The sequence below is a fragment of the Gopherus flavomarginatus genome, chromosome 5 (assembly GCF_025201925.1).
Source record: "Gopherus flavomarginatus isolate rGopFla2 chromosome 5, rGopFla2.mat.asm, whole genome shotgun sequence".
In the NCBI taxonomy this organism is placed as follows: Eukaryota; Metazoa; Chordata; order Testudines; family Testudinidae; genus Gopherus; species Gopherus flavomarginatus.
This window is the reverse complement of record NC_066621.1, coordinates 94,984,963-94,999,116: the sequence shown is the minus strand read 5'-3', so window position 1 is coordinate 94,999,116 and position 14,154 is coordinate 94,984,963. Positions and strand designations below refer to the sequence as shown.

The window sequence follows — 14,154 nt, the reverse complement described above, 5'->3', positions numbered from 1 at the left end:
AGGGTGGGATTTGCAAAGCAATCAGTGTTAGCCTAATTTTGCTTCCACTGAAGTCAATGGTAAAATTCCTACTGACTTCAAAGGGAACAAAGTTAGTCCAATATGAGTTCTGCCATTCACTTCAATGGCAGCAGAATTAGGTCAGTGCTGAGCCCTTTTGAAAATCCCATCCTAAAGTAGTGTCTTTGGAATTAAAGCCAATGGCTGATTAATGCTGAAGTGAGTCAACCTCAGCCTTTGTGATGATCTTGTGTATAGGACCTGAAGAACAAGCTTGCACAGCTGATGTGGAATGACTGGAACTTGGAGGTGCGCCAGGCAGCTGCCCTGGCACTGGGACAGATGAAGCTTGGGAAAGAAGTCCACGACCAGCTCAGGTGAGATTTAACCATCTTGGCAGATTTGCTGTGGGCAAATGGAGATCTGATCTATTATCACCCAAATTTCTTGGTCACTTTTGCCATCAGTGTAGCACTACCTAGCAACAATTGCACTAGTATTTCCTTTGCTAAATGGTGGAACCTAGTTAGACACTAGATTGTCAATGGACTACCCACAGGGCTGTTACAGCACTATATAGTTTGGAATTATGGCATATTCTGTAATCGTAATCTATGACTGTAACCAGGCTTTCAAATACATACTGTATTTAGGGGCTTCTTTATTTACAATTACAGCCATAATAATTGCAAGCGCATCCCTTTGCATGTGTACGTCTGTTCTTGACTTGACCTAGAAACACTCATGGGAAAGCAGTTACTGTATATATTTGTGCATAAGATATTTACATTAAAATTTCAGCCCACTAACATGGGCTCAGCCTAGAATGGGGCCCAGTACTGTAGATCAATTATATTAATCCACTTACCACCCCAATCGGTAAGCATGAGAGAGCGAGGTGATGGCAGAGTTGGGGAATAACTAATCCAGTGGCTGAAAAGAAAACTGTGGGGCCCAAGGCAACATTGAAAGCCAGACAAGTCATGGGTCAGCAGCTGAAAAGAGAGAGGACTTTGGGGCAAGTTTTGTGGAGCCCACTTATATGAATCACTCACTTTTGTTAGATTCTGTCTTACAAAATGATGGGCTCTGTCCAGTTTATATGTGGGTTAGCTTATATGTGAATATATTGGTAAGGATTCACAGGCAGCCCTTCTATACTCAGAGGAGATGCTTGCCAGCAGTAAGGAGTCTCTGAATGCTCACATTGGGCATAACCAGTGCTATAACAGGCCTGATCCTATATGACATGTTAAATATAGGTCTGTTACACAGAGTGACCCCTGGAGTGCTGGGACTCATTACAGTGGGACTAAAGGGCTGAGTTTTGTTTGTTTTTTTTAATGGGTGGTGAACAGGAGAGGAACCTTCCAATAGGGATGTAATGAATAATAATGCCCAGTCAGGATAATCCTTCCATTTTTGAGTGCATCTATCTGGACCAGGCAGACCAGGCCCAGCAGTTGTTTATTCAAAACTCCTCTGTGCTCTCAGGGTGAAGCTGAACAGAGGTGATTGCCGGATGAAGGTGGAAGCTCTCTCGTTGATTGGCTGGCTACGGCTTATGACAGCGAAGTTGCTCCCAGGCTTCCTTCAGTGCTTCTCCAATGACTTTGTTGCAGTCCGAAGAGAAGCTTGCCTTACAGCTGGAGCACTCAGGATCAAAGATGAAATGGTAAGTAGTAGTTAAAAAAAAAAAAAAAAAGGCCTGATAAAGATCCTGAACACAAAGGAAAAACAAGATGTTTTTCCTTTATTATTGCTAATTCTAATTTTTGTGTCCCTTGTTCAGAATGGGATGCACTTATGTACATCATTCACTTTTGATAGTTTCTGTCTTACAAAATGATGGGGACTGATGGTACTAAAGAGTTAAATTATTGTGGGTTGTGAGTATTTCTTCCCATACACAATAAGAAAATTATGTATCTCCAAAATGTTAGGCAGGAACATGAATGTTATGAATCTACCCACAGGTACATAAAATGGATCTAGTGGACAATGAACCTCTTTGTGCCAAAAAGAACTGCCTCCTCTCACCCCACTTAAACAAACCTTCACCTAGAACACTAATCAAACGGGAACTTCTATAAGGCTTGGAAAAATTTGATTAACTCTGCAGTCCCTGGTTAGACCCAGAGCAGAAGCCTGGAACTGAGGCTCTTGGTACAGTATGTGTGTGTCCCACTGTAAAATCAAATGCAGGTGGTGGCCTTCAGTTGCAAATTAAAACAGGGAAAAGAAACCAGATGGGTAATTCTAGCACTATCCAGGCAAGTACTGGATTCTGCAGGAAGCAGTGTCCTATCTGGAGGGCCGAGGGGGCTTTTGCTAGAATAAGTGAGTTCCTATAGAAATTAACACTCATGAGGCCAAACTGCTCATGAACACAAACCTGGTGTGCCCCTGCAATACAACCCATTTGGAGGGGGTCTTCTGGTTCTTCTTTCCAAATCACCATCTCTACCCTCTATGACTGTGTGTGTGTGTTGTGTACTGTATTTTTTGACTTGTGCCTTTAGGCTGTTAGCTCTTTAGGACAGTGATTTGTTCATTATTTGGTGTGTGTCACATCCTGTATAGTATCACACATTTATATGATGCTATATAAATAATAAAGCAAGATGATAATATCTACTAACAGCTGTATCCTTCCACCTCAGGTCCTAACGTGCCTCTTTAAGATGATGCAGACTGACCCTCATTGGAAAATCAAGGCTTTTGCCATCAGAGGTATTGTAGTTAGTTGCTGAAGACCTATTGCTTTAATAGGATATTTTTTGTTTATTGTAAAAAGTGACAAAGAGTTCTGTGGCACCTTATAGACTAACAGACGTATTGGAGCATAAGCTTTCGTGGGTGAATACGCTCCAATACGTCTGTTAGTCTATAAGGTGCCACAGGACTTTCTGTCACTTTTTACAGATCCAGACTAAAACGGCTACCCCCCTGATACTTTGTTTATTGTGAGGATTTTAATATTTTACTTTTTAAAATTATATTTAAGATTTCAAAATCTGCAAGTTTAATGTCAGACATGGCACATGTGAACAGAAAGTTCTAATGGTAATAGAAATACTAAAGCAGCAACTTTGAAATAGAATACTAGTCTAACAAAGTACACAAATTCTGAACCTCTGCTACATGACCAGCAAATAGTAGCTTTTAACATTTTAAATGTAACTACTTCCATGGATCCCATACCAGGAGAAAAAGCTCCTTCACTGGTGGATTTGCAAATGAGGCACCGTTGTAACCCCAAACTTCTCAATCCACTAAGAGGAACAATCCTTCCAATTCTCCAAATTCCTTAATAACCAATTTTTAAGTATCAGGGTCCAACGTAGTAAATGAACTCAATCGGCTTTGCATCCTCCCTCTCTCCCTTCTGTGAAAGTTTTTAAGTGGTTTAGAACATCACGAGAAGACTTGGATAGATTTATTTTGGTTTTTAAAAATACATTGACTCACAACAATATTATTGCTGACTGAGAATTTTAAACTGTGCATGTGCCAGGGTCATAAAGCATTAGTCTAAAAAAATCATATGAATGATAATATCCTTCATAATTCTACCTCAGCTTTCCTCTGAGGAGCGTTGGCCCAGATCCTCAAAGGTATTTAGGCTCCTGACTTCTATCGACGTCAATGGAAGTTAGGAAGTTAAATACCTTTTAAGGCCCAAATCCTTAATGTACACAACAAACATTCATTAAGTCTTGCAACCCTATGGCAAGTACTATTTCCATATTGTAGATGGGGAAACAAAGAGAACTTATGTGGCTTCCCTTTGTTCCAGACACCTCCCAGAAAATGGTGATGGGTGATTGTGCCTCAACTTCGGCCTGGTCTACACTACGCATTTAAACCGATTTTAGCAGCGTTAAACCGATTTAACGCCACACCCGTCCACACTACGAGGCCCTTTATATTGATATAAAGAGCTCTTTACATTGGTTTATGTACTCCTCCCCAACGAGAGGAGTAGCGCTAAAATCGATATTAGCGTATTGGATTAGGGTTAGTGTGGCCGCAAATCGACGGTATTGGCCTCCGGGCGGTATCCCACAGTGCACCACTGTGACCGCTCTGGACAGCAGTCTGAACTCGGATGCACTGGCCAGGTATACAGGAAAAGCCCCGCGAACTTTTGAATTTCATTTCCTGTTTGGCCAGCGTGGAGCTGTGATCAGCACAGGTGACCACATAGAGCTCATCAGCACAGGTAGCAATGCAGTCTCCTGAGAATCAAAAAAGAGCTCCAGCATGGACCACACGGGAGGTACTGGATCTGATCGCTATATGGGGAGAGGATTCAGTGCTAACAGAACTCCGTTCCAAAAGATGAAATGAAAAAATATTTGAAAAAATTTCCAAGGCTATGATGGACAAAGGCCACACCAGGGACTCAGTGCAATGCAGAGTGAAAGTTAAGGAGCTCAGACAAGCCTACCAGAAAACCAAAGCAGCAAATGGAAGGTCTGGGTCAGGGCCGAAAACATGCCGCTTCTATGCTGAGCTGCATGCAATTTTAGGGGGCTGCGCCACCACTACCCCACCCCTGTCCATGGATTCTGAGGTAGGGGTTGTAATCTCAACCATGGCTGAGGATTCTGTGGAGGGGGAAGATGAGGAGGAGGAGGAGGAAGAGGACGACGACCTTGCAACGAGCACACAGCACTCTGTTAGCCCCAACAGCCAGGAGCTTTTTGTGATTCAGACAGAATTACCCTCCCAGCCCTCCCAAGCCACTAGCCCAGACAGTGAAGCCATGGAAGCGACCTCTGGTGAGTGTACCTTTGTAAATATAAAACATAGTTTAAAAACAAGCGTTTTTTAATGATTGATTTGCCATGAGGGCTTGGGATGCATTCGCGGCTAGTAAAGTTACTGGAAAAGTTTGTTAACATGTTTGGGGCTGGAGCGGAAATCCTCCAGGGACATCTCCATGAAGCGCTCCTGGAGGTACTCCAAAAGCCTTTGCAGAAGGTTTCTGGGCAAGGCAGCCTTGTTCCGTCCACCATGGTAGGACACTTTACCACGCCATGCATGTAGCAAGTAATCTGGTATCATTGCATGACAAAGCATAGCTGCGTATGGTCCCGGTGATTGCTGGCATTCAAGAAACATCCGTTCTTTATCTCGCTCTGTTATCCTCAGCAGAGTGATATCGTTCATGGTAACCTGCTTGAAATTCAGGAATTTTAAGTAAGGGGACAGAGATGGCCATTTTCCTACTGGGCTGTTACTTAAAAGAAATCCTTCCTTGCACGTAGCCAAGCAGGGGGAGGGGAGGAAGGATAGCGCTAAGCTTTTTTGCGTTTGGCTAGCAGGAATCATCCCAGCTACCAGCCACGCGGTGGGGGGCGGAAAGGGGGGTGATTAGCAGTGATCTTCCATGATACCAGCCATGCGGTGGGGGGAGGGATAAAGCAATCATCCTAGAGAATTGGATGGGGGGGTTGGCTTCTGCTGCTGCATGTTAACAGGAAAGAAGCATCAGAGGGCACTGTGTATATGAAGGCTGGAGAAGCCGAAAGACAATGGCTTACCATGGCCGCATGCAAGCTGAATTCTGATGCGGACCTGCGTCTGTGAGATCTGTAACACCAGAGCCGCAGGCACTCAATATTAAGATGCAAAATGCAACCTTGTAGTGAAATCACATGTGCTATGTAAGGTGAACAGTGTTGTTCACTGTGAAAGAGTTTAACCATTGTTCTGTAAAATGTATCTTTTTAAATACTTCTCTCCCTTTTTTCCCTCCCTTATGCAGCTGCACATTTTTCAAGCCTCCCTACTCCATCCCTAAGGCTCTCTCAGATAAGGCGGGGGAAAAAGAAGACGCGAGACGAAATGTTCTCGGAAATCATGGAAGTAACCCGCAATGAAAGAGCTCATCTGAATGAGTGGAAGGACGTGGTAGCAAAGTACAGGAAAGATGCCAGTGAACGTGAGGACAGGAGGGACCAACGTGAGGATAGGAGAGACGCTCGAGATGAGAGGTGGCGGCAGGAAGATCAGAGGTGTAGGCAGGAAGATCAATGGTGGCGGGATGCAACGCTGGAGCTGCTGCGTGATCAAACTGATATCCTCCGACGTCTGGTGGATCTTCAGGAAGAGCAGCGGGGTCACAGAGTGCCGCTGCAGCCCGTGTAACCACCCTTACCACTCACCATGTTCCATATCTTCCTCACCCAGACGTGTAAGAATGCGTGGGGGAAGGCTTCGTGCACCCGCCCACTCCACCCCAGTGGACAGTCCAACCAAAAGGCTGTCATTACATTGAAATGTATTTAATGGCCTTTTCCTTCCCTCCTATCCTCCTCCCAAACCACACCCGGGATACCTTGTTAGTTCTCTGCCTCTTTTTATAATTACTTTTTAATAATGAATACATGATTTTTAAACGATAGAGACTTTATTTCCTTAAGCAAGCTGTAATCGAAGAGGGAGGGGGGGTTGCTTACAGGGAAGGAGTCAATAAAGGGGGGGTCTTTCATGAAGGGGAAACAAACACAGCAGTCACAGCGTACCCTGGCCCGTGATGAAACTCTTTTTCAAAGCTTCTCTGATGCGCACTGCTTCCTGGTGTGCTCTTCTAATCGCCCTGGTGTCTGGCTGCGCGTAATCAGCGGCCAGGTGATTTGCCTCAGCCTCCCACCCCACCATAAAGGTCTTCCCCTTACTCTCACAGAGATTGTGGAGCACACAGCAAGCAGCAATAACAAAGGGGACATTGGTTTGGCTGAGGTCTAAGCGAGTCAGTAATGTGTGCCAGCGCACCTTTAAACGGCCAAATGCACATTCTACCACCATCCTGCACTTGCTCAGCCTGTAGTTGAACAGCTCCTGACCACTGTCCAGGCTGCCTGTGTATGGCTTCATGAGCCATGGCATCAAGGGGTAGGCTGGGTCACCCAGGATAACTGTAGGCATTTCAACATCCCCAACTGTTATTTTCTGGTCTGGGAAGTAATTCCCTTGCTGCAGCAGTTTAAACAGAGCAGTGCTTCTGAAGACGCGAGCGTCATGAACCCTTCCTGGCCATCCCACATGGATGTTGGTGAAACGTCTCTTGTGATCCACCAGTGCTTGCAGCACCATTGAAAAGTACCCCTTGCGGTTTATGTACTGGGTGCCCTGGTGCTCCGGTGCCAAGATAGGGATATGGGTTCCATCTATCGCCCCCCACCACAGTTAGGGAATCCCATTGCAGCAAAGCCATCCACTATGACCTGCATGTTTCCCAGAGTCACAACCTTTCGTAGCAGCAGCTTAATGATTGCTTTGGCTACTTGCATCACAGCAGCCCCCACAGTAGATTTTCAAACTCCAAATTGATTCCTGACTGACCGGTAGCTGTCTGGCGTTGCAAGCTTGCAGAGGGCTATTGCCACTCACTTCTCCACTGTGAGGCCTGCTCTCATCTTGGTATTATGGCATTTCAGGGCAGGGGAAAGCAAGTCACAAAGTTCCATGAAAGTGCCCTTACGCATGCAAAAGTTTTGCAGCCACTGGGAATCGTCCCACACCTGCAAAACTATGCGGACCCACCAGTCTGTGCTTGTTTCCCAGGCCCAAAATCGGCGTTCAATGGCTAGAACCTGCCCCATTACCAGCAGGATCTCCAAAGTTCAGGGGCTCGCGGTTTGAGATAATTCTGTGTCCATGTCCTCATCACTCTCGTTGCTGCGCTGCTGTAGCCGCCGCCTCCTCCTCGCCTGGCTTTGCAGGTCCCGGTTCAGCATAGACTGCATGAGAATGTGCGAGGTGTTTATAACGTTCACTATTGCGGTATTGATCTGAGCAGGGTCCATACTTGCTGTGCTATGGCGTTTGCACAGTTCACCCAGGAAAAAAGGTGCGAAATGGTTGTCTGCTGCTTTCACGAAGGGAGGGGTGAGGCTGTACCCAGAACCACCCACGACAATGATTTTTGCCCCATCAGGCACTGGGCTCTCAACCCAGAATTCTAAGAGGTGAGGGAGACTGCGGGAACTATGGGATAGCTACGGGATAGCTACCCACAGTGCAACGCCTCAAAAATCGATGCTAGCCTCGAACCATGGATGCACACCGTCAAATTAATGTGCTTAGTGTGGCCGCGTGCACTCGACTTTATACAATCTGTTTTATAAAACCGGTTTATGTAAAATCGGAATAATGCCGTAGTGTAGATGTACCCTTCTAGAATGCTCACCTGTCGAGTTCCTCAAAGTTCTATTCCCCACCTCTCTCTTTTTTCATCATTACATGAAGCCAAGAGGGGAAGTCTGAGGATCTATGTCTCAGGTCTCAAATGCCAACAATAAAAGAAAGAACCCTGCTCTACATCTCCTTCACCTGGATACAAATAACACTATATTTCAACTATCCCAGCGCCTGGCTAAAAGGAAGCTGGCTGAAGCTGAACCCAGGCAAGATGGAGGTGATATTGCATGGAAGGAGGAAACATTTTGAAGAGTTAGTATCCCATCCCCCTCTATTGAAGCTGTCTGCCTCCAGATTGTCAAATCAGTTTGAAGCCTTGGGCTCCTTATTAATATCAGAGGCTCAAAGAGCTACAGCTGCAAAAAATGCATTCTTCTACCTCAGGCTAGTTAGAAGATTGCACTCAATCCTTTGGCCATGATGATCCATACATTTGTGTGATGTACAGTGCAGGTTGGATTTACTGCAGGTCACTAAAGTTAGATAGAAGATGAGCCCACAAACTTTTTTTTTTTTTTTTAAAGCTTCAACTAATCTTCAATGCAGCAGATTATCTAACTCCAGCCATCAAAAGCACATCACCCTGGGGCAATGACAGCTGTCAGGGACGGAGCCAGAGAGCAGCAGCAGTCCCTGTAGGCAAAGTCCTATTTTCACACTGAAGCAGGGTCCCTTCCTTATGTGGCCCCCATAGATCTATAGAGTTGCAAGGGAACAAAAATGTACAGTCCTTCAAACCAGAGAGGACAGTTCCAGGATAACTTTGGGTTTTTCCATGGGCTGGCAGTGATTTGGGGCGCATACATCTATCTCTCCTGAGTAGTGATCCTCCATTACCATAGTGTCTGAGTGCCTCACAATCTTGAATGTATTTATCCTCACAACACAGACAGAGAGCCTAAGTGACTTGCCCAAAGTTAGACACACAGTTTGTGGCAGAGCAAGCAACTGAACCCAGATCTCCTGAATCCCAGCTAGTGGCCTAACCTCTGGAAAAGCCTTCCTCTCTGGGGAATGTATAACACAGTTATAATGTTATGGTTGCAATAGATGCAATTTTTAGACATGGAGGATGCTAAGCTTTTGACTACTATTTTCAATGTCAGAATGGTGTATTTACATATCCCTGAACACCTCCTTTTTCTGTATCTTGGCAGCCTATTATTTACATCCTGTATTACTTTATTAGAGCTTCCTTCCCAATACACTGTCACTCAATAAGATTAGAAAGCAATATATTTAGAACAAAATGTTTGTAAATGTTACTTTCAGCACCCTAGAGTCTTGTAGATTTTGATGCCATAGGATGTGCACAAATCAAACTATCACTGGATTTCTAAAAAGAATGGGATAACATTATGATGGTGTAAAAGCAGCAAAGAATCCTGTGACACCTTATAGACTAACAGACATTTTGGAGCATGAGCTTTCGTGGGTGAATATCCACTTCTTCAGATGCATGTGGTGGAAATTTCCAGGGGCAGTATATATATGCTAGCAAGCAAGCTAGAGATAACGAGGTCAGTTCAATCAGGGAGGATGAGGCCCTGTTCTAGCAGTTGAGGTGTGAAAAGCAAGAGAGGAGAAACTGGTTCTGTAGTTGGCAAGCCATTCACAGTCTTTGTTCAATCCTGAGCTGATGGTGTCAAATTTGCAGATGAACTGAAGCTCAGCAGTTTCTCTTTGAAGTCTGGTCCTGAAGTTTTTTTTGCTGCAGGATGGCCACCTTAAGGTCTGCAATAGTGTGGCCAGGGAGGTTGAAGTGCTCCCCTACAGGTTTTTGTATATTGCCATTCCTAATGTCTGATTTGTGTCCATTTATCCTTTTCCGTAGAGACTGTCCAGTTTGGCCAATGTACATAGCAGAGGGGCATTGCTGGCATATGATGGCGTATATTACATTGGTGGATGTGCAGGTGAATGAACCAGTGATGGTGTGGCTGATCTGGTTAGGTCCTGTGATGGTGTCGCTGGTGTAGATATGTGGGCAGAGTTGGCATCGAGGTTTGCTGCATGGATTGGTTCCTGAGCTAGAGTTATTATGGTGCGGTGTGCAGTTACTGGTGAGAATATGTTTCAGGTTGGCAGGTTGTCTGTGGGCAAGGACTGGCCTGCCACCCAAGGCCTGTGAAAGTGTGGGATCATTGTCCAGGATGGGTTGTAGATCCTTGATGATGCGTTGGAGGGGTTTTAGCTGGGGGCTGTATGTGATGGCCAGTGGAGTCCTGTTGGTTTCTTTCTTGGGTTTGTCTTGCAGTAGGAGGCTTCTGGGTACACGTCTGGCTCTGTTGATCTGTTTCCTTATTTCCTTGTGCGGGTATTGTAGTTTTGAGAATGCTTGGTGGAGATTTTGTATGTGTTGGTCTCTGTCTGAGGGGTTAGAGCAGATGCGGTTGTACCTCAGTGCTTGGCTGTAGACAATGGATCGTGTGATGTGTCCGGGATGGAAGCTGGAGGCATGAAGGTAGGCATAGCGGTCGGTAGGTTTTCGATATAGGGTGGTGTTAATGTGACCATCACTTATTTGCACCGTGGTGTCAAGAAAGTGGACCTCCCGTGTAGATTGGTCCAGGCTGAGGTTGATGGTGGGGTGGAAGCTGTTGAAATCGTGGTGGAATTTTTCCAGAGTCTCCTTCCCATGGGTCCAGATGATGAAGATGTCATCAATGTAGTGTAGGTAGAGAAGGGGCGTGAGTGGACGAGAGCTGAGGAAGCGTTGTTCCAGGTCGGCCATAAAGATATTGGCATATTGTGGGGCCATGCGGGTGCCCATAGCAGTGCCACTGATCTGGAGATATATATTGTCATCAAATTTGAAATAGTTGTGTGTAAGTATAAAGGCACAGAGCTCAGCAGCCAGTTGTGCTGTGGCATCGTCAGGGATAGTGTTCCTGACAGCTTGTATTCCATCTGTGTGTGGGATGTTTGTGTAGAGAGCCTCTACATCCATGGTGGCTAGGATGGTGTTTTCTGGGAGGTGACCAATGCATTGTAGTTTCCTCAGGAAATCAGTGGTGTCACGGAGATAGCTGGGAGTGCTGGTGGCATAGGGTCTGAGTAGAGAATCCATATATCCAGACAGTCCTTCAGTGAGAGTGCCAATGCCCGAGATGATGGGGTGTCCAGGATTTCCGGGTTTGTGGATCTTGGGTAGTAGATAGAATAACCCTGGTCGGGGCTCTAGGGGTATGTTGATTTCTTCTGGTGTTAGTGTGGGGAGTGTCCTGAGTAGATGCTGTAGTTTCTTAGTGTATTCCTCAGTGGGATCTGAGGGAAGTGGCCTGTAGAATTTGGTATTGGAGAGTTGTCTGGCGCCCTCCTTTTGGTAGTCAGACCTGTTCATGATGACAACGGCACCTCCTTTATCAGCCTCTTTGATGATAACGTCAGGGTGGTTTCTCAGGCTGTGGATGGCATTGTGTTCTGCACGACTTAGGTTGTGAGGCAAGTGATGTTGTTGTTCCACGATTTCTGCCTGTGCACGCCGGCGGAAGCATTCAATGTATAGGTCCAGATTGTCATTTCGACCCTCAGGAGGAGTCCATGTGGAGTTCTTCTTCTTGTGCTGTTGGTGGGAGGGCACCTGTGTATCAGTGCACTGTTCAGTGTTGTCCTGGAAGTACTCTTTGAGTCGGAGACGGCGAAAGTAGGCTTCCAGATTGCCACAGAAGCGGATGGTGATATTTGTAGATGAGTGTAAGGCTAAAATAGGTGTAATCAAATTCCATGCTTCAGGATATAAGTGGATTGCTACAGAGGTAAGCAAAGAATCCTCACCGCTTCCTGTTTCCCAAGCAACACTGCACAATTGACAAAACACATTGGGGTTTTTTGTTTGTTTTTTATCCTTTGTCTGTAGCATGAGATATTAGGTACTTGTTGGATGTTTCTTCTGCCCTGTTTGGCAAATGCCGTGTTCCTAAGATTCTATAGCAGGAAGCCCTTAGCAATCTCAATAAATAGAAAGAAGCACATCCGTTAACACGACCAAACCCCGGCATGAAAAAATTCAAAGAAAGTGCTTGTTTTCCCCTTTTATGGCAGCACTGGGCCAAATAGGCCACGTGACCCCCCAGCTGAAACATCATCTTCTTTGGGCTGTTCATCATGAGGAGGAACCTGGAGTACGAAGAGAGGCCTGTCGTAGCATCGTCACACTCCAGCTGCAGGATGAAAGTGTTCAGGCCATCTTATTGGAGAGGTTGATTCTGGAGCCAAATGAGATGGTCAGAGAGTAAGTAGCTAGGCTTCAAAAGGAAAACATGCTCAGGGCAAAATAAAGCCTCTCTCTTATTATGATTTTGTCAGTGGATACTCGCCAGGGCTCTTGAGCATGTGCAGTGTGCTCTCCTTCCGAGGAATGCTTTCTTTCCTAATAAACCCTGCATGCTCACAACATAGCAGGGATGGTGGAACATACAATTTCCTCCCAGGATGCTCGAGTCAATTGCTAAGGGGTTTCTAAAGATTAATTTCGTCACCCCCCACATTAACCCCTTTCTGTCTCCAAAACCTACCTTTCAAAGTAGCTGACGTTTGCCCGCTGGAGATGGGGGAAGATGGAAGGAGGCACAAGTGTTCTGTCACACCACTATTCATGAAGCTCTTAGAATCAATATCCACCAAGTCTTCTGGAGATAGTTCCATGGGTACCATAATTAAACCCCTCCTGTCACTCAGCTTGGCCAGCCCATTCCACACTTGATCTTGGATGTCATACTAAAGTAGGGAGGATTGGGCAGACTTTTCTATTTGAACATAACTTCTCAAGGGAGACAGAATATAAATACCCCAATTCCATGATTCTTGAACTGTGGTCCATCGACCACTTGCTAGTGGTTTGAGGAGAGTTGGAAAGTCACATGGTGTCAGCTATTGTCTTTGTCCAACATTAAATGAAGCAAAAAAGATTTTCCCAATGATTTTTTTCCCATATAAATGATTGTCACAGTAGTCACTGGTATGTTTTGAGGGCCCAAACAGGAAGGTAAGTATTATAGGAAAAGCTCTCTATTAAGTTATGCTCTGTGCTATGGAAAACATTTGAGGATTCTTGCCCTAACTGGAAATTGACCATCACATCTCTCTCCTGATGAAAGATGTTATCAGATCATTAAAGACCAGGGTCCTATTCTGTTCTCATTGATGCCAGTTTTACATTAGGATGACTCTATTGGCTTCAATAGTTACACCATAGCTATACCTATGTAACTGAGATCTGGCCACAAGTGGTCAAGATCCTCAGTTTTACTTCTCATCTGAAAGTGTGCCCCAGCCTCATGTCCCCTAACATGCTATGGCATTGCTTCAGTACCAACACAAGGGGTTGGGGCGATCCTTAAATATGTTTGTTAAATCACATTTTTAAATACCTATGTATTGAGTTACTAACTCTGCTTCCAGCAGTACTTAGCAAATCATTAAAGCTGGTTATCTTGCCTCCTTGCTCCCCTATCTCATCTGCTACCTCTGTGCAATACTGTTCTCACTCCCCTGCCAGTCATCTGAAGCCCAGACCAACTGGTGGGCCATGCCATGTGGGAACACTATCCAGTCCTTCAGCAGCTCATAGTGATAGCTGCTGCTTCACACATGTATGTGAGGTAAATGAGAGAAGGCAGCACAGATTGGAGGACTTGGCTGGTTCCCAGGTAGCACATTAACTTCATTGCTCTTTGTGGCTCTTGGTTTTCCTTCAAGCTTCTGCTGTGCATAAGTAACAAGTCCTCTATCACTTCTGTTTAGGGAAATGAATAAAGCTGTGAAGGTTCTCAATTTTCAACATACGGAGGAACAGGAAATGATTCAGAAGATCAAGAATGAGGTGACGAGACACTGAGAGCCCAGCTCACAGAGGAAATGTGGTCAGGGCTTTTTGTTGGAACATAGAGGAATACAACTTCATATTTGGAGGTGGCCAGAAGGCAACTGATCTCTCTC

General features: G+C 45.3%; 1 protein-coding gene across 5 annotated transcripts in view; it reads left to right on the top strand.

Moving 5' to 3' along the window:
* HEATR4 (HEAT repeat containing 4) overlaps nt 1-14,154 on the top strand; it is a 62,454-nt gene that overhangs the window by 33,267 nt on the left and 15,033 nt on the right. For 4 of the 5 annotated variants that reach the window (XM_050957129.1, XM_050957130.1, XM_050957126.1 and 1 more), the window contains 5 exons: nt 259-377; nt 1,495-1,675; nt 2,664-2,733; nt 12,259-12,448; nt 13,960-14,038. In XM_050957129.1, the coding sequence (XP_050813086.1) occupies nt 259-377; nt 1,495-1,675; nt 2,664-2,733; nt 12,259-12,448; nt 13,960-14,038 (639 nt within the window). Of the gene's footprint in view, nt 1-258; nt 378-1,494; nt 1,676-2,663; nt 2,734-3,799; nt 4,788-5,776; nt 6,454-12,258; nt 12,449-13,959; nt 14,039-14,154 lie in introns of those variants that run through there. The other variant, XR_007774917.1, reaches the window with a different exon arrangement.